The sequence below is a fragment of the Stigmatopora argus genome, chromosome 11, assembly GCF_051989625.1.
Source record: "Stigmatopora argus isolate UIUO_Sarg chromosome 11, RoL_Sarg_1.0, whole genome shotgun sequence".
NCBI lineage: Eukaryota > Metazoa > Chordata > Actinopteri > Syngnathiformes > Syngnathidae > Stigmatopora > Stigmatopora argus.
This window is the reverse complement of record NC_135397.1, coordinates 10792361-10817436: the sequence shown is the minus strand read 5'-3', so window position 1 is coordinate 10817436 and position 25076 is coordinate 10792361. Positions and strand designations below refer to the sequence as shown.

The following is a 25076-nucleotide window of genomic DNA, read 5'->3' as shown; positions in this document are numbered from 1 at the left end:
ATGAGTATACTTTAAACCTAAATACTTCTACATTATATACATCTATCTATAAAAAATAAAAATACATTTTTAATCAATTGAAAATTACATTCATAATTATTGTTCAGTATCCGCGTTTTAAATACAATTTCTTTTGGGGAATACTATTTTGGCTGTGAAGTCACCACGTTGCATTACCGTAATGCACGTAAATCAAACAATGATCCAAATGAGGGGCGGCTAGCTTGACTTGTCTTTCCGAATGGAGGCTGGCCTGACCGCAATCTGCTCGTCATATATAAGGATTCTGTTAGCCGAAGAGAAGAAGTGCATACGAGTGCCAACGCGTACCCGGACAAAAATATATACATTTTTTTTAAATCTAATCAGACTAGCATTAACGTTTGCTCTTACTAGCGTTTAGTGTAAAGCGAAGCTATTTTAAGTTGGTTACATGGCTAACGTGCGTGGCATCAACTTGTGACTGTGTTTAGTCACACTCTGGAAAGCTAGCCAAGAAATTGCTATTTTATTTTTGCCACATAACTCCGCCAAACGAATTAAAATCACCAATTTAAACTATACTTGGTGGATAAGGTACTATGAAAGAGGCACAGTTGGATGGATTGGGATTTGTTCCTCAAAAAGATATCGTGTATAACAAACTTTTGCCTTATGCGGATAGACTCGATGAAGAATCTAATGATATTTTGAGTAAAATTAAAGGGAATTTGGCCCGGGCTGTGCAGTTTAGAGAAATATGGCCCGGCGTGCTCTTTTGGACCAGGAAACTTTCCACGTAAGTATTAAACAACATGAACGACATCATTGTACAACCCTCCTTTTAATTGTTATTTATTTATTTAAGCCGGCGTTAGTGCAATGCAATACGTGTAGTAATAACACTCGCGATTAGTATTGTTTCTTCTAACAGGTCAACAAGTACAGTTACGAAAGTAATGTTAATACGGTTGAGGTTATTAGCTAACTTGGTATTCGTTTTAGACCGATTAAAGGGTCCGTACCATAAGTGTTGAATTTGTAAGTGTCATAACGAATGTGTTGAGTCATGTATGACTATATCAATATAGTCCGGACAGTTTTATACGAAAATCTGTTATAAAATGAAGAAAAAAAAGTGCTGAAAGTATAATAAACTGAAAATGAAATGATGTAGTAAATATTGAGCAATGTATGTGTACTTTTTTTTGGCTGTACCTATAACACAATACATGTATTAATTGTGGCAAATGGTCTCTACTTTTTTTTCATCTTTTTTTGCTTAGTCATACATCACACGGGGGCATCTGTCAATATGACATTGTTCAAGAGACTGCTGTTTCAATTTATAATTTGTTGCTGAACTGATTAATCCGTTTCTGTCCCCATGTTGGCACATTGCTGTGTCCCAGAGTGAAACAGTACCGGCTCAGAGAGATGGAAAGTTCACTATGGGCTTTGACCCAGATTCTGCTTACTGCTATTATGTAGTGATACAACCATTTCAAAACATTCAGTTTCAATGCTCTGCAGGGCAATTGTGATTACCCACCCCACCCCCACACACACACACATTTATGAAACATGTTTTTTCGAAAAATGTGTCAATTTTGTTTTGAGGCACAAACATTTTGGTAATTCATGAAAACCACATTTAGTGTTTTTCCTTCTTCCATAGGTACATACGTCTGTATGGCCGGAAGTTCAGCAAAGAAGATCATGTGCTGTTCATCAAGTTGCTCTACGAACTAGTCACCATTCCTCGTTTGGAGATCAGCATGATGCAAGGCCTGGCTCGACTCCTCATCAAACTGCTCAAGTAAGAAGTGGCCATAGGGAATGATTCTGCAAACCTGTTTACACATGAGCCTGACTGTGTCTTGTCCTTCTAAGGAAAAGAGAGCTTCTCTCAAGGGACGACCTGGAATTGCCTTGGAGGCCACTGTATGAACTGCACGACAGGATACTTTTCTCCAAGACCGAACATCTGGGTCTCAATTGGTTTCCCAAGTAGGCTTTTGTTTCTGCTACTATTTATGTTGTGACATAAACACTCCCCAACTGAGTTCGTTAGTTTAACATGAATTCAAGGCTATTTCTCACCTGCCTTTTAGTGCTTGAATGATTGTGAAACTAAACTTAAACACTGGAATAGCTGATTAATTCATAATTGAACATGATTCTGAAGATGCAGAGGGACTTTCCAGATTTTTTTTTATTCAGACATTTTTATTGACTTAGATATACTGTACAGACTAGCCTGAAAGGAGATATATAAAAAATGTCCAATCATGTGCCTCCGTTACATTTTGAGGGTAAATGCACATGCAACTGTCCAGAGAGAGTCCTGTAAAATAATATAATTTGTATTTGTTAATTTATTGTATAATGTAGTTTGAACAGAAGTGTTTTTGTGCATCAGAGCTCGGTTGCAAATATCATGCGATAACTCCTAACCAAAATCAGGTAAAAGAATTGTGGAACTAAGGTGAGCCTTATGCACTGCATATGTCAATCATAGTTTTGACTACGATTTTGGGGGATGTTTGCAAAGTACCGTGGCCAAATATTTTCAATTGTTAAAAATTGTGTCGATGCTTTTAAGGTGTTCATATTTGGAGGCACCACTCTACTCTACTTCCTTTTTATGTGTATATGTCTGCCTAGATTTTCTAAAAGCTTTTCTGCTGTGTAGCCTGCACTAAATTGTCTGCCAAGCAGTTTAAATAGTACCTCCAAAAGGAAATGGAAAAAAGGCAAGTACATATTGCAGGCAAAATGAAAAGGCAGCAGGGAGAACTTTCCTGCCCAGAAACAAAACAACAAATATATTGTTTATAAGTAGAGTGACTGTACTCTACCCATATTTTAACTCTGTTGCCATTTTTGATTGTCATTTAAATGTTACTTTTTTGTTCTTAAAGCAAGCAGTGCGATGTGCTCTTGTATGGTGCTATGGGAACATTTTTTTAATGCTGATTTACAAGCATATTTGTTGCTGCTGATGTAAACAAGCTGCTTTGGCTGACAGCTTGCTTACCTTTATCAAACCAACACAAATGCACTTTTGACCACAATATGTCACATGTTCATATACTGTATGATTGAAACTTGGTCTGGTGCTGAATGTGTTCTTTTATGCCTTTGTCCCCCTTTCACATTCAGTTCTCCATGGCCTCGTTCATCCTCTAAACTCATTATGATAAAATTGATTCAGAGGTGGTAAGCACAACATCATTCCTCTTTGTGTTTTCATTTTGGATTCATCCCTTGAGACACTCACGCATTCATCCACTCCGCAATGCATGTTAAAACGAGAGCGACAATCTGCAGCCTTGGATCAAATATTAAATCAATGTTAACATTTCATTCATATTAGAGACTGTCGCACTGCTGCTAACAGTTTCCCCCCTTAACAACTATCCTATTAAGGTATCATTCTAAAAATGCCCTCGATCAATTAAGTAATGCTAATACGAACTATTACTCCTGTAGGTGCACACTGTTATACTTGTAAAATCCAACACTTCACAGTACTTGCTCATGTTTAAGAGCAACATATATGCCTGTCACGTTTCTTCCCAGCCTGGAATGTGTCCAGGGAAACGTGAGGCTTCATTCCTGACATATTAAGGAATTGGTATCTCCCTCCTTGAGTGTCTATGAGCTTTACATAGACCTCATGACTGGCTCTTGATTGACAGTTTTCCGATGCATGTGTGTATATGTTTTGTGAACTTAAAAGGTGGCATTTTGGTTTGGTGACATTCACACATGATATGACATTGGAAGACCATTGAAATACAAGTGTGAGAGCTGTAAAAAGCATCAAGCAACCAATGTGTACAGTTGGTGATTGGTTTTGGTCGGCCATTTTCAACAAGGCATGGCTTCAGTGAGCATGTGAGCACAGATAGGTGGAATTGTGGCTGAGGGGTTCCACTGCTCTGGTTATATTGGTCCAGAGTTTACAACACTTCTGAGTCTTGAGTATTCAGTTTTTTTTTTACAACATTAACATGCCAGTACTGTGTATAGTTATTAATAGTACCACAGCTAGAGCTGGGGAACACAACCACTTCTAAAAATTGGCATGCCTCTTGTGTTTAAAAAAATACATACACAATTTAAAATAGTTTAATCTCGTACTTTTAATTAATTTTTAAACCTGTCCACCAGGCACGTGTGAAAGGCTTCTGCATGCATGGGGTCCAATTCAAACTGCATTGCTCTTTTTTTAAACATTGGATTTGGGAATATGAATGTCACCAAGATGGCTTTTTTTGTCTTTTTGTAATTACAGTTCTGTTGAAGGCGTGCTGAAAACACTTGTGAAAAGCTGCAGGCCGTGAGTACACAATGTTATCCTCATGCATGCTGCCATTTCCTTTTATATGAATATCAAAAGGTATAAAGGTGTTCATGTAAAATCAGTAGGTTGTTAAATCTGAACATTGGAAATTTGTATTATACTTTTAATGTGGCTTGTATGCAACCTGTATCTAAGAGGGATATCAACCATTATGGAAATATTATTCCCCGTAAAGGTAATACATTTATATAAAACCTGAAATAAATTAAAATACATTTTCAGACTTCCAATTTGTAAAAGGAATAAAATCACTGCTAAATCATCACCTAAAGAAGCCGATGAATGATTTTACTGAAATGCCTTCCTTCAATCCTCTTGTAGATTGTGGACGGTGTATTTGCAGTATGACCCTGGTGTCCACAAATAAGTTGGTCCTTGACTTTGGCCAGCATGGTTATATGTGCATGCATCTTAGGCGAGCACTAGGACGTCCCTCACTTCGCACTTAGTCAGATAATCCTATTATCTTGTCTAATTCTGTTTCGTGCGAGGGTATCCTGTCACTAGAACGACAGAGTGTAATTTATGTTCAGCTGGTATAGTATCAGTGGGAGGCAGGGCCAACATGCCCTTTGGCTGCAAGTCACAGTGGCTAAAGTTCCTTAAAAGAGGCTAGTGACCTGACATAACATGATCCGAGCAGAGTTCATGTGTATAGTGAAACACAGAACCCCCCAGTCGGATTATGGCTCCATTCAAACCTCTGGATTGATGCTATTACCACTACAATGTGTGCTAGGTGTGTGATATATTATTTGCCCCCTGCTAAACTTACATTTCATTGCGGCTGGGCGCATTTAGTGCAGCACAGAATGTTATTATGAGGACGATGCACTGTACGTAGTTTTTATTACCATTGGATATGTATTGATTCAATGTGACTCTCTCCTGTCACAGTTATTTTCCTGAGTCTGCAACCCAGGAAATGCTGGATGAGTGGAGACCGCTTTTTTGTCCTTTTGACGTCACCATGCAGAAAGCAATCTGCTACTCTGAACTCTTTCTACCCACAACCCTTCCACCAGAGCTGCATCATAAAGGCTTCAAGTAAGAGTATACACCTACATTTGTCAATTTTTACAATTCAGTTCCACCTGTTTCAGTGTATTTTTGCACTTACAAACCAAAATGTGTCACAACTGACCACTCATATTTGGGCCAGGGTGTAAGGGTGTAAACAGAAATGTTTGTTATACGGAGTAGTGAATAGGCACATTTTGCCCGTACATTTGACCCTGAAAAATCTTGTGCCTGTGGAACTAGTAGAGGTTTTTAGAGTTCCCCCCCACTAATCATTTTCTAATAATTTTCTTATAGATTGTGGTTTGAAGAGTTGATCAACTTGTGGGTATCTGTTCAGAATCTTCCAAGCTGGGAATTGGTGAGGACAGTTAATATTTGTTCAATAACCTTTAACATTATCATGTCATTTATAGTATTTTCTCTCTTTGTAGAATCTGATGAATCTCTTTGCTCGCTTGGCCAATGACAATATTGGATACATTGACTGGGATCCTTATATTCCCAAGGTGCGTTTACATCACAACTTGACATGGACTGGTACACGGGGGCTTAAAAAACAAGCAATAATTCAGAAAAAAATGAACATAAAAAACAGTATGAATTAAAACACTTTAAAAACAATAGTAAAACAATAATCGTTTATTTTAACCGAATGTGTTACATGTTTAATAATGAATCAAATGTTGAATTAAAAGCTAAACTGTTCAATTGAAATTTCTAACATTTTTTACATTATTTTCTGAATAATCAATTTTAGAGTCTTGTGATCAATGTCTGATCACAACATACTACTTTTTAAGAGTGAAAGGGAGTTTTCTGTTGTGCAATGAGACTGGTGTTTTTATGACTCAAGGTGTATATTTCACATTCACCACTGCGTGTTGGAAACAACATATTATGTTTCTTTGTTGATCCTGTTCATCATAGATATGAACTAACATGTTATGTTCCAAACTTGTGACTCTTCTGTGGAATAACATAAACACAATTTAAAAGGAAATTAAGTTCACAACTTCACTGTTGCCACATTTCAGATTTTCACAAGAGTCTTGAGGAGTTTGAATCTGCCTGTGGGGACCAGTCAGATGATGTTCCCCCGATACTTGACCAATGCCTACGACATTGGCCATGTGGTGCTATGGATATCATCACTTCTGGTTTGTCCATTCTCCAGTCAATAATTCCCCCAAAAAAACCTTGTGAACAATTACTTTCAATTTTAGGGGGGACCAAGTAAACAAACACAAGCACAGCTCACTGGCCTTTTCAACAGCATCACATCATTTTTCCACCCATCAAACCACGGTCGCTGGTTGGTGAGTTCTCTCTCTTTTTATTGGTGTCTTTTTAATCTGGTACATCTGTTGCATTTCTGTAATTGATAAACGTTGTGTGATAGAGACAGTGCACAGTGTGTTAGTGATCGACCGATGTGGGTTTAATAACCTATATTTGGAGCCAATATTCATTTGCATTAGAAGTGATGTAAAAAAGAAGAAGTAAAAATCAAAACAAAAACAGGCATGGCTGCATCTGAGCCAAAATAACCCAGTTTTAAATTGATTTCTTCATATTGGCCAGTCGGGCTAAGAAAATGCCGATACCGATATACGTGAAATGTCCAAATATTGGCCCGACTGATTATCAACATACATTCTTTGGTCGACTTCTTGATATGTTCAGCTATGATTCTTTCCAACTCGCGTCAGCAATATAAACACCGTGGGATCGGCTAACACATTACTTATTGCTTCCTGACTCCTGTTGGCTATTTGGGTTTGCGTGTGTAGTACAGAAATAAAAATAAAACATGTGAGTGGGATTGTGTAATGGTATTAAATATCAACAGGAGGAGGAGCACATGCCATTCTGTTTGCGGAAGTCCCTCATCCAGATTTGAGACGACACAGGCAGCAAAGTGCAACATTTATTTTTGGAAAAGGGATATGGTGTGCGGCACAGTTTGTCAGCATGTCGCAATAACATTCAGAGGATCAAATTCTGCCATTTGACATTTTTCCAGTTGGAAGATTGTTATTTTTCCTGTTATTCCCGAGGCTTCCTTCTATCCTCCAAAAAGATGCATTACATGGTGGGGTTAACCATGTTCTACTCTTAGAATGGTGCTATTGTTTTTACACCATACACACGTGCTCCCCAAAAACTTCAACTGTCGTCTAGTCAGACCACTTTTGAAGGTCTTGTCTATCATTAAGATGTCTTAACCGTGTGCGGTCGATTGGTCGCGGTCTTTTGGTCGCCCCGAGCGCGACAACGGGGCGACCAAAAGACCGGCGACCAAAAGACAGACGACCAAAAGACCGGCAACAAAACAAGGTAAAACAACACGGTCTACGCATAAATAAAATCCAACAATGGCCATTGGCAGTTTCACTGAGCCGACGTGTGAGTGTATAAGAGTTTGTATGTACATGCTTTGTCCCTTTAAGAAGCTACGTCAGTCAGGGTCTTAACAAGTTCTCCAACAAAAAACAATAAAAGTCCAGGAAATTTGGAGCTTTTCTTTAGCCTAATAATTAATAGGGCATTAAGTATGACTAAATAGTAATTCGCAGTTTGTATTTAGGGAATTTGAGCAACGATTTAAATGGTAATTATCACTTACCTTCCGGGCGACCAAAAGACCGGCGACCAAAAGACCGGCGACCAAAAGATCGGCGACCAAAAGACTGGCGACCAATCGACCGTGTACAGTCTTACCTGAGGCAAAGGAGGCCTGTAGATCATTAGTGATAGATTGTTAGATAATATTAAGAATAATGATACAAAATATCAGTTGATAGGAGCCCTAATTACCAAACCAGAATATTCGTGCAGTTCTAGTAAGTGAAAAGGGATCAAAGTAGCCTAAATAAATATCTTTACAGATGAAGCTCATGAAGTTGTTGCAGCGCCTTCCAGCCAGCGTTGTTCGTCGGCTTCATAGAGAGCGCTACAGGAAGCCTTCGTGGCTAACGCCGATCCCCGACACTCACAAGCTCACAGAAGATGATATCACAAAATTTGTGGAGAGTATGATGCAGCCAGTCCTGCTGGCCATGTTCAGCAAAACAGGCAGTCTGGATGCTGCTCAGGCTCTGCAGAACCTGGCTCTGATGAGGCCAGAGTTGGTCATTCCACCAGTTCTTGAGAGGTACTTTACCTCATAACCCAAGTTGTATGTTTACAGCCTGCAGCTAGTTAGCTGCTCTTATCCAGAAACAAGAGTAAATGGGTATTTGTTGTTCTTTTTTTTAACGTAGGACATATCCCGCACTGGAGACTCTGACAGAACCCCATCAGCTGACAGCTACTTTGAGCTGCATGATCGGTGTAGCACGAAGCCTGGTGTCTGGTGGGAAACACCTTCCTCAGGGTCCGACTCACATGTTGCCACTACTCATGAGGGCCCTGCCCGGTGTTGATCCGAATGACTTCAGCAAGTGCATGGTGTGATCCTTTCCGACACTCTTAAACAATTTCAGTCATTATTATAGATGTATAAATAGCCAAATATTGCCATCCAACCAGATCACTTTCCAATTCATTGCTACATTTGTGACGCTTGTGCCTTTGGTGGATTGTTCATCTGCTCTACATGAAAAGACAGAATTGACAGAGGTGAATTGCTTTTCACTTGTATATCTCAATTTTTTCAACAAATTAGCTATTCACATTGACTTATTTGGAACTTTGCTTAATGTTTAAGGTGGAAAGGGAATTGTGTTCAGCCTCTGCGGAATTTGAAGACTTTGTGCTTCAGTTTATGGACAGGTATGATAACTTTAATGAACTTTAAATCATACTACAGGGTAGCTGCGATTGACATTGGCACTTTATTCAACTGCTCAGTAACAGTGGTTAAAACAGTGGCATATTGCAACAAAGTAAATTTCCTGAGTACGGGATGAATAAACTTTAATCTAATTTAATCTAATCTAATCTAATGACCTAATTTTGTATTTTAAAGGATTACATTATAGTTTAAAAATCATTTTATGAATTGCTTTTAAATTAGTAGAAATACAGTTAGTGTGTACAAGGCGAAAGTCAATCACATTACTGCACAAATATTTACACATGTTTTGCTTATTTTATCCAGCCCTTTTAATCCACTGTATTTGCTCATTTTATAATGTCTCCAAGGTGCTTTGCCCTGATCGACAGCAGCACTCTGGAGCAAACGCGCGAGGAAACAGAAACTGAGAAAATGACTCATTTGGAGAGTTTGGTGGAGCTCGGTTTGTCTTCTACCTTCAGCACCATTCTCACTCAGTGCTCCTTAGATGTTTTCATGGTACACATCTTCATGTTCACACTTAAAATCCTTCAAATGTTTTAAAAAGAGACAACACTAAATTATTATCATGTTTTTGGTTTTCACAGGTAGCTCTGGAAAAGGTTTTTAACTTTGCAACCACCAATATTTTTGAGACACATGTTGCTGGAAGGATGGTGGCAGACATGTGCCGGGCTGCTGCCAAGGTAATTTACAAACAATACCAATATTGTTTCAAGTACCGTTGTTTACCAAATATCGTTGGACTCATTTCTAATAGTACCCAAGCATCTGTCATTTGCAACTAATTAGTACCGGACCCAAATTGAATCCTTCACAATCATGTTCCCCTTTATAACGACTGTAATCTTCAAATAACGACTTACCTACTGAAGACACTTTGAACTTTCTGCATTTGGTAAATGAATGTCATTTGCGTGGCTCACCTCCAAGTTCTTTTTATTTCAGTGTCACCCTGAAGAGTCTCTAAAAAAGTTTGTGCCCCACTTCTGCAGTCAAATACACCAAATTGCTGCCAGTAAGTTAATTTATGGCCAAACAAAGTGTCTTCTAAAAATGTGGAACTTGAATAATTTAGGTTGTCTTGAGTTTCCTTGATATACGCTTTGATTTTTGTTAAAATAGATGAAGAAGTGTTACATGAAGAGGAACTTGATAAGGAATTTTTGTGGAATCTTCAGTTACTGTCTGAGGTAAACCAAGCTCCTTTTCTGGTCTCACAATGGCAACGTTTTTTGTTACTATTTTTTTTTAAAGTGCTTCATCCCCCACTCTTTCATCCACTAGGTTACAAGAGTAGATGGCCAAAAGCTCCTGGCCTATTCTTCTGAATTGGTCAAGATTTTGCAGTTGACCCTTCACTTAAAGTGTAAGCAGGGCTACATTTTAGCATGTAACTTGCTGCATCATATCCTCCGCTCTACTGTCCTCATCTATCCTACGGAGTACTGCAGTGTGCCATGTGGTTTCCGCCAACCAATCACAGACTACCTACCAATCAAGGTGATGACTTATAGGTTCTCTCCCCTATTTTTTTCTCCATGATTCTTTTTCATAGTCTACAAATCAATTTGTAGTGAAAAATTGTGTTTTTTTTATTAATTAAGATGCCACTGCAGACAGAGGGATAAAATTACTATATGGCTGATTTAATTAAATTTTAACATGGGCTCACACTTTGCTGAGATTGAGAGTTGGCACAATCTTGGTGAGCACCCAATTTTGACATAATGTGCTCTCATTTTGATCATAATAGTGTAACCTGAAGCCACTGAACTAAGCTTTAGCTCTCAATGCATAAGCCTCAAAAAGGAACATCATGGTGCAATGAATCAAGTGGCTACCATTCGAACCACACTTGATCGGCTGATGTTGTTTATATCTTGCTTAGTCTATCATTATAAATCTGAAGTTTTTCTATTTAATCAACGATTGCACTATTACAGTGAACCATATTTGTGTGCATTTATGACTGAACTGGGAGTCGGTAGACAGCTTTCAAACCAGAAAATTTCTCTTGAAAGTTGAGTAAACTGCAGTTTATATAACCAATCTTGAAGAACTGAGTCAGAACACGGATGATTCTGGTTCCAAAATGTTTAAGGACTTTTAAAAAAATAACCTGAACCCAATTTTAAACTAGTCTTATCTTTGCAAGTAAGGGAACACATTGTACGTATCCAGGAGTGAGTGGAGGTGTATTAAGCACAAACTGGGCAGGTACATATCCAATACCACATTGTTACCCTTATCGAATCCTGTCATTTGAAGTTAAATTTGACTTCCAAAGGCAATTGTAATTAATTGCCAAACCTCATATGTCATCTATCTATGCAGGATTGGGGCCGTCCAGGGGACTTGTGGAACTTGAACATCCGGTGGCATGTACCCAGTGATGATGAGACTACTTTTACTTTTTATTTACTGGACCTTGTCCTTAAACCAGAACTCAAGAGACTTCAAAATTATGCTGAAGGAGAACAAGAAATGACCAGGTACAATACAACACAAAGTTTGTTGGAATGAACAACAACTAGTGATCATTTCCTTCCAGTTGTCCAATTTGATTAACCTTTAAAGTGCAATAGACGTACTTAGACTTTCTTTTGGGTGTTTTTTCTTCTTCCTCCCCGACAGGGATGATGTCCTACAAAGTCTTACCATTGTTCAGCACTGCCTATTGGGAGCCGGTGGTCTTATGCCTCCCTTGAAAGGAGAGCCTATAACTGAACTGTAAGGAGATTTATTTGGAATATTGTTGCATTATTACTCTAATATGGTGCATAATGTTTAAGACTGTGTTTTTGAATAACTTTTAAAGTCTATCCAGCAAATGTTTAATTTCATCATCGATTATATTAGTGTTGTTTGCTATTTTACCGCTTATGTCTTGTAATTTATTATTTATTGGATGTTGAGCTTTATATTCCTCATTGTTGGTATAATATTGTGATGTTTTATAACAGGGTGCAGAGCACAGTGAATCTTAATGAAACCACATTGTATACTGGAACAGCGTATGGTACGCTCAACATTAACTTCAGATAGTGTCTCATAAATGACAAAATATGTAGTGTATGAATGTTAATTTTTAATTTCTAGATGCATCAAAAGAGAACTACAGAGATTCTATTTGTCAAGTGATGAGGCAGTTGCTTCGTAAGTCACACCTCCTCAAATTTTGATCACTCTTCTTTCTCTTGAATGATAAATAATTTATTATCTTTGCAGATTATATATTGGTAAACTCTGAAGACGACACCAAGTCTCTCTTCTCCATTATCAAGGTGAATAGAAAGTGAATAATATTTTTTCAGTAATGTGTAATAAAGGGTACGCAAATAACACCGCCGTAGTCTGAACAAGTCTGCCTTTTTGCACATTGAATCCTTGAGGATGACTCACAGTATTTCAGAAAATATAAAAAGATATGATTTGAAGATTTAAGGAGTTTATCAGCTTTAACTATAAATCATCCTGAACTGATTTGTCATATTTATGTAATAAATTGAATTGGGTTATTGTCTTGAATGTGTCCCAGATTATCAGTGAATTACTCCACTTCAATGGTTCCCACAAACACGAGTTTGACTCGCGCTGGAAGAGCTTCAACCTTGTGAAGAAATCAATGGAAAACAGGGTAAGAGTCTTTATCATGTTGCCATCTAAAGATTCATTTTTAAATGTATCAAAATAACTTTCCATGATGTCCATCGTAAACAATGTCAACTCTGTTCCGCAGCTTCATGGCAGAAAGCAGCATATAAGAGCGCTGCTCATAGACAGAGTAATGCTCCAGCATGAAGTAAGTTGGTCTCGGCAAACATTGCAAACGATGCCATTATAATGTTGGCACTTTTATTTTTTAATTATCAGATGCGCAAACTGACGGTGGAAGGGTGTCAGTACAGGAGCATTCACCAGGAGCTGATGAGAGATCTGTTGCGGCTCTCCACAAGCACCTACAGCCAAGTCAGGATACTTCAAAATTTTCTAGTTGTCTTTTAACCATGTTAATTAATTTATCTTGTTCATGTAATTGAAATAGAATCACCATCTTTAATGTGTTTTTTTAACTTTGAAAATTGATATATTTATTTCCAGGTACGCATGTGTTGTTGGTGTTTGACTTTGAAAATATATTGATTTATTTGCAGGTACGCAGCAAAGCTCAAAGTGTACTATTCACTGCACTTGGCACATACAATTTCTGCTGTCGTGATGTGATCCCTCACGTCCTTGAATTTCTCAACCCAGACAACAGCAGCGTAACACAGCAACAGTTCAAAGTATGACATTCCTAACCTATTATGTTTCTCTATCGTGTCTATTTATGATTTTTTTATTAGAAGTGGCGTGTAATGTTGCCACATGATTGTCTCTGTCTTTCCAGGGTGCCTTGTATTGTCTGCTCGGGAATCACAGTGGCGTGTGCCTTGCCAATTTGCATGACTGGGAGTGCATTGCCCTGACGTGGCCTGCTATTGTACGATCTGGCCTCAGTTCAGCCATGTCCTTAGAAAAGCCCTCCATAGTGAGGCTCTTTGACGAACTTGGTGACAAAATACACCGACAGTACGAGACCATTGGCATCGACTTCTCCGTAAGAATTACTGTTAAAGGGCAATTGAATACTGTTTGATTGCGATGATCTTGGCAAGGGCAGAACCCGACAAACAAAATAAACAAGATAATATACCTTTTATCTTTTAGATCCCTCAGGAGACCTGCGATGTGGCCAAACAACTCATGGTCACTGGAAATCCCTTTCCGAAAGAGCCCGTTCTTTCAAAAGAAGAAATATCAAAAGGTGTCGAGAGACAGGAACTCAAGAATTTAGAAGCTGGGGAGTAAGTTATTTCTCATAACATCTCATTCTATCATTTTTTTCTATATTATCCATTTGATGTCAATATTAAATTGTATATTTTTGCCTCTGTTCTAGGAAGTACGAGCAGCTCATTGGTGATTTGCTGGAATGCCTTGGCAACAGAAATTTGTAAGTGATTTTAATATTTCCCACATTAGTAATCAACGTGTGTTTTTATCACAGCTTCTCTTTTACTCTTGTAGACCTTGGAAATTTGAACATATCGCTATTGGCTTTTTGTCATTGCTCTTGAGAGATGACCACCAACTCCCGCCAGCAGCTGTTTTGTTCTTTGTCAAAACCCTAAACCATGACTCGCTCTACATCCGCAAGGTGAGGAGGACCTTACTAAATCTAGGCATTAATGAAAACTAAAGGAATTGAATTGTTAAATGTTCTTATATAGGTAGCAATATCAGCTGTTGCGGGGATCATGAAACAAATAAAAAGGCCTCATAAAAAAGTGCCGGTCAGCCCGTCAGAGCTTTGTAAGCAGAACAAAGGTTTGTCCAATCTTTACATCTGCTTTGCAAAGATAATGTTATTAAACACATACAATTATTATTATTATTTTTTAATTTGTAAAAAGGTACACTTCCAGAGACTAAAGGTGGCATCGTGGCTGGGGACCGCTTAGACAACAGGTGGCTGCAGTATAACAGCAATAGCCTGCCAAGGACTCAGCAGGACTGGGATCTCTGTAGTTTCGTGGAAAAGACCCATTGGGGTTACTATAGTTGGCCAAGGTTCATGTTCTCGACTGTTCCATCCGTTGTTTTGTTGACTTGGTTGCGCTGCGTTGTGTTTTGCTTACCTGTTATGCATTTTGGTCACATTTGCTAGGGAACTAATGATGTATGCTCCTGAGGAAGAGCAGCCCAAACAGAATCTCGCAAGAGAGGAAATGACAGAGGTTTGTGTAGATGAATGTGCACACAATGTAAACCAGTGCATTTGAATCAATCACATCAATCGTTTTTCTTTTTTTTTTATATAATAGTGGGAGCAGATCATCTATGACCATTTCTCGGACCCAGTATTCATCAATCAGTTCGTTGAGTTTCTCTCTCTAGAAGATCGAAAGGGCAAAGACAAGTTTAGCACACGAAGATTCTGTTTGTTCAAGGTGAGCAAATTTTGTGTACTCTGAGTTAACAAAAATACTTTGAAATCCATCTTTTCTTCTCTTTTTCTAGGGTTTGTTCCGCAATTTCAGCGACGCCTTCCTGCCTCTGCTTCAGCCTCACATGGAGCGCTTGGTAGCAGACACCCATGAGAGTAAGCAGCGTTGTGTTGCAGAGATCATATCTGGCCTAATCAGAGGTTGCAAGCATTGGAATTATTCAAAGGTGCGGCTTCACCCAGAAATTACATTTTTTTTCCCTACAGAAAATTGTTTGGATTTACCTTTTATGTAAATGTTTCACAGGTGGAGAACCTTTGGAAAGTGTTGTGTCCACTCCTCCGTACAGCATTGTCCAACATCACCGTAGAAACATATGCAGACTGGGGCACCTGCATCGCCACTGCCTGTGTAGGTCTTACTACTTAGTGTTAATATAGTCTACTTTTCTTTTTTCCCCCCAATCTTCAGTTAATGACATTTTAATTGCTGTCTTTTCCCTCCCCAGGAGAGTAGAGACCCTCGCAAACTTCACTGGCTGTTTGAGATGCTCATGGAATCTCCAGTCAACGGCGAGGGAGGCTCATTTGTCGATGCTTGGTCAGTGAAAGAATCGCAAGTCCAAGTAATATTGTTGATGGGATGGAACATTTTAAATTTTTCTTCTTCCTCCCAGTCGTCTCTATGTGCTACAGGGAGGCCTTGCCCAGCAGGAGTGGCGTGTGCCGGAGCTCCTCCACAGATTGTTACAATATCTGGAGCCAAAACTGACTCAAGTTTATAAGAATGTACGCGAGCGGATTGGAAGGTGTGCATAGATTGTCTTCTGTATTTCTTTTTTTTTTACTCTTATCCTTTCCACATCATAAGGTTTTCATCCAATGCTAGGAATTCAATTTTTTTGCTTGCAGTTTTTTAGTTTGATCTAACTAATGTCATATATAAGAAAGAATACATGTAATTTAGATTTTCCTCTACAATTAGTAAGTACACCTTTTGTGTATTTTAATTTGATGATTAAATCAAAGTAAAATCTTAGTTTCAATTAAGCAGAAAACATAACTTCATAAAAGAAAAAAACAAATTTATGTATGAACATCTTCTGTCTGCCACCCTTTCAGTGTGCTGACCTACATCTTCATGATAGATGTCAACCTGCCTTACACTCAGCCAACCAGCTCGCCACGCATCTCGGACTTCACCGACAGAATTTTGTTACAGCTCAAGCCCCTGACCGAGGGCGACGAGGAGATCCAGAACCATGTGACTGAGGAGAATGAGGTGGGAGAACAGGATGAGAGAACACAAGCCATCAAACTTCTCAAAACAGGTGAGTTAACACTAATCGACCCATCTAAAAGTATTTACATGCGTCACCTTAATATGTTTGTAGTGTTGAAGTGGCTGATTGCAAGTGCTGGACGGTCTTACTCCACTGCTGTACCAGAGCACCTGCGCTTACTGCCCCTACTCTTCAAGGTAGGTTTCTTGAAACTTCCACTTACATGCTATACCACCGTATTTTCCTCCATATTCATGGTTTCTATAGGGAGTACAAATGTGTTACTTTGAAGGCAAAATCTTCAGAAAAATCATCACACATGGTATTTCTGAGATACTGTATGAATCAAAAGTACACTATTAGGGTCAATATCATAAGGAATGAATTAATACAGTAATGGTTGTTTTCTTCCTGCAAAACAGAAAATAACCAACAAATAGTAAATGTTACTTTGCCGACATCTACTGGTGAAAGAGTATAGCAGGTCTCATGGACATATAAGCCATAAATTTGATTCAGTGATCTTTTTTTAGTTACTAATACGGCTTATATGGGAGAACATTTTAATGAAGTCAAAATGACCAATAACGACATCTCTGTGATTTCAGATTGCGCCAGTTGAGAATGATGACAGTTACGATGAGTTGAAGAGAGATGCAAAGACCTGCCTGTCTCTAATGTCACAGGGGCTCCTCTATACAGACCAGATCCCTATGGTTCTTAAAGCCTTGCAGGAGGTAAGCAGATTGGTTTACACCTATTGTGGCTCTTCAGTTTTTTTGTGTGTTTGGGCTTTCAGTGCGAGCAATCTCTTGTAATATGCACGGTTAGCAGTGCAGACATGTTGGTACCCTAATCAATAATAGCATAACCACTGTGATTTTTTTTTCCTTTGTAAGATATTAAATTAGCGATCGAACACAATTTTGTGTTGGTGCGGCAAAATAGACAGTGCGCTGCAATGATAAACAGCCTCATGTCTTGGCCACCTGGCTTTCTCGTATCTTGAAATTTTTCTCGTATCTAGAGATAATTATTTGATCGTAATTTTACTTGTATCTCAAAATGCTCGTATGTCGAGGTACCACTGTAGTTGTTACATCAGTCAAATTACGAAGCAAATGTATTATCAGCAGAGTTGGAGCAGTTTAAAAAAAAAAAAATTGTTTACCCTATTGATAATTATTTTCTCCTCCACCAAATGGTTTAGGGTACAGTTAACAGTATGTGTGCTTCCACCTGCTGGCATTTTTTTTAAAATAGCAGACACCTTTATTTGTGAGGTATTTCAGAAAAAGCATTATTTTACTGATTTTACCCCCAAGAGTGACTGCGTACTTCCAACCTCTCGGATATATTTATTGTCTTCAACAAAGGAAAAAAAGGCAAATGTAAAGTAGTTAAATGAGAAAAGTACAGTACTTGAGTATAATGTTAGATATTTTGTATGGATGAGACCATGTTGTCTTCATTTGCACTTCCTCATGTCCAGATTGGTATTGTAGAAGATTTTTTTTCTTCAAGGACAGATGGCGAAATGGTCAATGTTTTTGCACTGGTATGACTCGGTTCAGCCCATTATTGACATGCTGTGACGTTGTTGTGTGTGTATCTGTGTTTAGATTGCAGACAGCAGCTCCTGGCATGCGCGCTACACTGTGCTCACATACCTCCAGATCATGGCGTTTTACAACCTGTTCACCTTCATGAGTGACCAAAAAGCAGTGAATGACGTTCGGGCGTTGGTTATAAAACTGTTGGAGGATGAGCAGCTGGAGGTAAAAACCAAGCAAATTAATTTGAAAATGTAAAACAAATTAGTGGGGTTTGTGTGTCCGTTATAATAAAATTGTCACTCTCTGTATTGGAATCAATGCATGCATGCTAGCTTGTTCTGCCACTCTTTAGCTTAAAGCAAGTGATTCAGCATTCAACTCCTGCCTCCCCACTCTCATCCCCCAAGACCCCTCCCTCTGGTCCTCTAACTGTTGCTATGGAAACCACAGGCTGCAGTAATCTGTTGCTATGGAGATAACTTTCAGATTGAAGAGTGGGGGATGGCTAGGAGTCGTCATTTTTGTTTAGCCTCTATACATTTAACTACCGAGGTGTGAAACCGTTGCCCCTGTCCTGATTCTTATTGATCATTCCTAAATGTTCCAAGTATCTTGAACTTCTCGACATCGTTGATTTAAAATTTCCAAATAACATGAGTCCTCTTTGTCAATACTTGCATAAATAGAATGGCAATGGGAAATTTTGGTTTACAAATGATCATGTTACACAGATAGAATGGCAATTTTGGCCTAGAAATGTTTTTTTTTCATTGTCAAACCTTTTTTAAAGATATAACTGTAACATGTACCAACAATAATGGCATGTAAAGAACCTAGCAGCTCCATTTATTGAATTGTTTTTATAGTGTTGAGGTGTACTTAATCTCCAGCCTAAACACACACACAATCTACTTTCACCATAGGTAAGAGAAATGGCTGCAACCACACTCAGTGGCTTCCTCCAGTGCAATTTCCTCTCCATTGACGCACCGATGCAGGCTCACTTTGAGGCTCTTTGCAAAACTCGCCTACCCAAAAAGAGGAAGAGGAGCATTGGCTCAATCGTGGACACTATACCTTCTGCAGGTGAGCCGAAGCTAAATTTTAATTTATTGTAAATTGGATAAATTAAACATATTGACAATTCAGTACTTTAAATGGAACATATTCATTTAAATATTAAGTACAAATACATTATTAGCTTTTTTTCAAGTAACAAATTGTACCTAATTTTAATATTGTGTTGTCACAGACCTGGTCCGGCGCCACGCAGGTGTTCTCGGGCTGAGTGCTTGCATTCTGTCCAGCCCATATGATGTCCCCACCTGGATGCCCCAGCTATTAATGGACCTCAGTGCCCATCTCAATGATACCCAACCCATTGAAGTACACATTTTTAGATTGCTCTAATCTTTCCTTCCCTGTTGCTAAATGAACCGTAATGTTGTAACCCGGATGTGTATTCCTGCAGATGACTGTGAAGAAAACCCTAACCAACTTCAGGAGGACACATCATGACAACTGGCAGCAGCATAAGCAGCAGTTTACAGATGACCAGCTGCTGGTTCTGACTGACCTTCTGGTGTCCCCATGTTACTATGCCTAGAATTAGGTAAAGCATTTTAAAATTACAACCCAAAGGAATATCCTTTGTATTTGTATGCTTTTTCATTCACTTATGTGGTACGATTTTTGACAGTTGAGTGGCATTTCTTTCTTATATCCCACACCCTCACTCCTATATTTTGTTTTGCTTCATATTTTGTAGACTGCATTCAGGCCAACCTGTTTTGAGGAAGTCGCTGCTGTTCCAAGACACCGGAAAGTGGCACACAAAATTGTTTGAAATGTTTTGTGTTGCGTAGCTCATTTACATTTCTTCTATACTTAATATTTAAGGAACAATCAAGGCAGGGATGGATTACCTGCAGTGTATAGCACTTCTGTACAGTTTATTTTTGTTTTTTTGAAGGGGATTGATCGTGTGTGTGTGTATGCGTGGTGAAAAGGTATGGTGTGGCGGACACTCTAATTTTCTCAGGATTGCATCGCCCAAGACTAAACTCTGAGCTAACCGGATTTCCCAATGTAGGGCATGTTCTATATCATCATCATCTTCCTTTGGTTGAAGTGTTTGTTTAAAAAAAATAGAAGAAAGAAAAAAAAACATCGAGGACGGAACTCTTAAACTTTGACAGTATCACAATGTCCGTTTGGCTGTTTATAAATTGCTTGAGCAAATATGCACAAACTTGACCTATTTATTTATTTATAAGTAGCGTGTTTCTGCAGGTTTAGTTGGTGGCTGAGATTTGGGGCAGGGGGAGTACTGGAACCTATTTTTGTGTCCACATGCAAAGAAAAAGGAGAGGATGCACTCCCCTGTCCGTTTTAGTGAGCACCTGAGCACTTTTCAAGGTCCCCCAGTGCGAGATGTCATTCACTATGCCGAACCATCGTCTCAAATAACCATTGATCGTCTAATTTTTGCGGATTTTTTTTTTATTTTAATTTTCCTCTGATTGTTTTACCATAGCCTAATGACTTGAAAAAGTTCAAACATTTGAAGCATTTAGTCTGTACCTCACCTTTTATAGTCTAGTGCCAAAATTGCTTTTTGGTAGATGTACTGTTGCCCATTGTATGATATTAATAAATTGTTTATAAATTTAACAGAGTCCTTGTTACATCAATATGAACTAACAAAATGAGGTCACATGTTTGCCATAGAGTTGTGTTTTATGTATTGTTTGAAATTCACGTGCACAAATAACCGGAGCTCATTTCTATAGCTATTTAAAACAAATAACAAAATTGCCTATTACTAATCGTTCTATGTAGCAAATGGGAACCCACATTTCTAATTTACTATTAAAAACTTAGCAACTCATTGACCGGGTCCAATCAATTTGACCAGGACAGGATGGCAGCGAATGACCACTCTCAGCCCTCCCAGTCAAAATGAACCGAACGTCTGGTGCTGTCAATGGCACTCGAATATTACAAGATCGCCCTCCCAGTTCGAATGAATTGGACATCTATGGCCGTCAATGACATCATTTGAGTTAACACACACCCAACAGCGCAATAAGGAACATAAATTAAATAAATAAATAAATAAAATTATAGTATCCTTTTGCAAAAGGCAAAGACGTGTGTTTTATTAACTGTCCCTAAACATGACACTTGGCTAGTTGAAAGCAGTGCTTGTGTTTCACTGCTCGCCTGCGTCGCTGTGACTTCATGTACATTATTTTTATTTATTTATTTTTTAACCAACACACGTCCGGTGGCTCCCGAGTAAAAAGAATGGATACATCGCCAAGAGGAGGAGAAACCCCCCACCAATAAATACAGAACAATCTGACTAAGAGAATCGGTTCTTTGTACCGTGGTTGCAACGAAGACGATGAGAAGATGCCTTTAATTTATTCCCAAATAGCGTGGAAATGTAAATTTTCCCTTTTCTTCGAAGGTACGTTGCATTCAGGTGCCACAGAGGTGCTATATTGAAAAATGGTGATCATCGAAGGCTTGTCTAACGGTAAGATTTTCACATGTTTGGGAATTCAAAATGAGAATGATGCGCTAGTCAATATGACGTTCATTGTGTGTATTTGGACGTGCGTCGATGATTTATGATCCTAATCAGCATGCATTGTGATTTTTAAGGAGGGATTTTTTGTTGTTGTAATTAAGGTTTTTTTTCCTCCTGTTTTTGTTTTAGGAGCATTTGTCCTCCTTTTCAGAGGAATAATGTTTGACTCTTTAACGGTGGGCGGCTAATGATAATATGATGAACAGCACAGAGCCGCCATCAGAGCTTGTGGATGTGCCCAAGCAAGTGAACTTCAATGGCACCCAGGTGTCCCACATCCCCCCTGTTTGGGCAGTTGTCCACACAGCCACCTTGACCTTCTGCTCCCTCCTTCTCGTCTTCATCTTCTGCCTGGGCTCCTACGGGAACCTAGTGGTTTTCCTATCCTTCTTCGACCCGGCCTTCCGGAAGTTCCGCACCAACTTCGACTTCATGATCCTCAATTTGTCCTTCTGCGACTTATTTATCTGCTGTGTGACGGCCCCCATGTTTGCATTGGTGCTTTACCTGGACGCGGGCGGCGTGGACGGCGTGTCCAAGAGCTTCTGCTTCGCCTTCCACCTGACCAGCTCGGGTTTTATCATCATGTCGCTGGAGACGGTGGCGGTCATCGCGCTGCATCGCCTGCGCATGGTTCTGGGCCAACAGCCCAACCGGACTGCCTCGTTCCCCTGCACGTTGGCCCTCACTGCCCTGCTGTGGACGTCCAGCTTCACCATGGCAGCCCTCCTCACCATGCGGGCGTACCCACGCAGGGATGGACCCTGCTTGCCCCACTTTGGTCTTGGAGGGGGGCAAGCCAGGTTAGTGCTGTACGCCTACCTTGCCGACTTTGCTTTTTGTGTAGGCGTGGTGTCAGTGTCCTACCTGATGATTGCGCAGACCCTGAGGAAAAACGCTCAAGTGAGGAAGTGTCCCATCATCGCTGTGGCGGCCCGCTGCAACCCGCAACCGACCCCTCTGGCGGTGAAGGGTTTTGAAGGGGTGCCGTGTAGTGCTCAGGGCCCCTTGTACCGTAATCAGATGTTCAACAAACTGCAGAACGTTCAGACGCACTCTTACACCAACAGGACCAAGCAAGTAGTCGTCCCGGGGGCAGCCCAGGGCGCCACCTGCTGCCAGCTGGCCTCCACAGTCAACTTGGCCACGGCGAAGGACTCTAAAGCCGTGGTCACGTGCGTAGTCATCGTCTTTTCAGTGCTGCTATGCTGCCTGCCGATGGGGATCTCTTTGGCGCAGGACGTTCTTTCGCCGGAGAGCAGCTTCGCGCATTACCAGTTCGAACTGTGCGCCATCGTCCTCATCTTCCTTAAGTCCGGCATCAATCCCTTCGTGTACTCGCGCAACAGCGCCGGCCTGCGCCGCCGCGTGATCTGCTGCCTGCGTTGGGCCGCCCTGGGACTTCTATGCTGCAAGCACAAGACCCGCTTGCATGCCATGGGCAAGGGTACCCTGGAAGTCAACCGGAATAAATCCTCACACCACGAGACCAACTCGGCGTACGTGCTCTCGCCCAAGGCGCAGAGGAGGCTGGTGGACCAGGCCTGTGGGCCCAGTCAGTCCAGAGAATGCGGTGCAAGTCCCAGGGGTGCGCGGCGGCCACACCCGCCAAGCACCTCTACCCCTATTAACACTCGTATCGAGCCGTACTACAGTATATACAATAGCAGTCCCTCCGCTGGGCCCAGCTCACCCACCAGCCTCCAGCCTGCCAGCTCGCAGACGTTTGCCTTTGCCAAGTCCTACGTGGCCATGCACTACCACACACACCAGGACACTCTGCAGGACTTTGAGAGTACTTCAGTGCAACAGATCCCCATCCCCTCTGTCTAAACACTGTTGTTTTCTGCCATGGGAATTCTCATGTTTACATTGGCCGTTGAAAACGAGGGTTCTTGGGTTTTTGGCTTTCTGGGGATACTTCCTCCCAAAAGTGTTAAATATTATACAAAATGTCAGATTGACCCTTTGACTGCCTAAGCCCTAAAGCATATTTTTTGCAGACATTAAAACTTTCTTATGACAGGCCTAAAGAGCAAAAATGCAAATGTTTTGAAGTTAGATCCATGCTCCTGACACCCTGTAAAAACGAAAAAATAATGTTTAGAGTCCGTTAGGTGCTGCCATCTCTCGCTAGCATGAAGAAATAATCACCCTGTCGCGAGCTGTTTGAATTTAAACATACCACGAGTGCAGACAAACCGGTCTTTTTTCAGCTTTAAATTCCAAAAAGTTGTGATTTTTCAAGAAAAAAATATTCATAAAAAATATATGAATATTTTCAGGAAGCTAATTTTGATATATTTTGATGGCTATAGAAAATTATGCAAAAGAAGGAAATAAATCCATAGTAGTTTAAGTAAAACGCAATTTTTCGGAAGCATAAATCCCCCCAGCATCGGGCAGCCAAAGGGTTAAAGCAGTCCCCAAAAAATTGTGGTCAAATGTTCACAGAGCATACATTTTCCACTCATGTTTTTCTTATTAACCAATTACGAGAATCCATTGGTTCTTTACAAATATTAGCCATCCCATCGAGAGGTCAGACAAAAATTTTAAAAGTGCACATTTAGGCTTTTCCTGTCTTATTTTTAGGAACTTTCGAAAACGGCAAAGATATTTGGGGTCTGATTAGGTTGTGTGAGAAATCATTGTTTCTCATACCAATTCGAAGAAATTTAGGAAGATAAAAAATGCTAAAAAGGCGAGTAATGAGGTCTGTTTGCCTTTCAAAGTCTTTAGCTACTGCCGTCATCATATATATGGACACCTAACTCTCATTTTGAACATTTATAGAAAATCTGTGCTCCCATTCTACCATGCATTTAGCAGCTGTTATCTGCTATATCTATATGGTGTGATATTCTTAAAAATGGGAAAGTGTTTTTTTAAGGGTGTCTTTCTAGATGCATCATAATATTCTGCCTAAGGGTAGCATGCTCAAACATAAATTTAGGATGTAAACCTTTAAGTTATTTTAGGTGACAGTTCATAATTTAATCTCAATATTATGCTGTGCAAGAAGTGCCTGTTTTTGGTGAAACGCCTCACAAATATTTTGCTTTCTGAACTCAGACCAAGTAAACTTATGTAAACATATTTATGAACAATTTAATTATGTTTCCCTGTAATTCACCACTAGTGGGCTGTCTAAAAACCTCACCCCCCTAATATGAACCATTTTAAAGACAAAGGTTGAGAATAAATCTATTAATCTCTTGGACATTTGAATTTCCTTAAAAGTGTTGTGTTGGTATTACATTTTAACAAGATTAAAAGTCTGGAAGTTTTTTGGAGTATAAAGAGTTGCTACATTTGAGTAAACCTGGTTTGTTGATAATGGGTGTGACTTTAATGCTTTGTGTTCTAATTAATTTTCACCCAATACACTTATTAACTGATCATTAAAAAAGTATCATAGCATTTTTGACTTGTAATTTTTTGGAAAGATGTAATCAGTCCTTTACTGAATAT

At 39.6% G+C, this 25076-nt stretch overlaps 2 protein-coding genes across 3 annotated transcripts; both read left to right on the top strand.

Moving 5' to 3' along the window:
- The first annotated feature begins 204 nt into the window (after nt 1-204).
- On the top strand, nt 205-20677 carry psme4a (proteasome activator subunit 4a). Its single transcript, XM_077613206.1, has 47 exons — nt 205-778; nt 1658-1798; nt 1873-1989; nt 4283-4327; nt 5249-5398; nt 5669-5732; nt 5806-5880; nt 6409-6531; nt 6598-6690; nt 8263-8528; nt 8638-8824; nt 8906-8995; nt 9084-9148; nt 9521-9671; nt 9761-9859; nt 10122-10191; nt 10299-10366; nt 10461-10676; nt 11511-11668; nt 11811-11906; nt 12140-12195; nt 12276-12332; nt 12405-12460; nt 12715-12813; nt 12916-12978; nt 13050-13145; nt 13331-13462; nt 13567-13776; nt 13887-14023; nt 14119-14172; nt 14247-14376; nt 14450-14546; nt 14633-14789; nt 14887-14956; nt 15044-15169; nt 15240-15392; nt 15473-15577; nt 15675-15766; nt 15843-15974; nt 16288-16496; nt 16560-16645; nt 17057-17185; nt 18071-18226; nt 18928-19090; nt 19257-19390; nt 19476-19616; nt 19773-20677. Exons 1-46 carry the CDS (start codon nt 582-584, stop codon nt 19608-19610), a joined length of 5505 nt encoding a protein of 1834 aa, XP_077469332.1. The 5' UTR covers nt 205-581; the 3' UTR covers nt 19611-19616; nt 19773-20677.
- A 494-nt stretch (nt 20678-21171) lies between these two features.
- Nucleotides 21172-25025, top strand: gpr75 (G protein-coupled receptor 75). 2 transcript variants are annotated; one of them, XM_077613556.1, is made up of 2 exons: nt 21172-21479; nt 21732-25025. In XM_077613556.1, the coding sequence occupies exon 2, from the start codon at nt 21798-21800 to the stop codon at nt 23433-23435; it is 1638 nt and encodes a 545-aa protein (XP_077469682.1). In that variant the 5' UTR covers nt 21172-21479; nt 21732-21797; the 3' UTR covers nt 23436-25025. The 2 variants fall into 2 exon arrangements, with proteins under 2 accessions (XP_077469682.1, XP_077469681.1); XM_077613555.1 differs by having other exon boundaries at nt 21172-21548.
- The last annotated feature ends 51 nt before the right edge of the window (nt 25026-25076 follow it).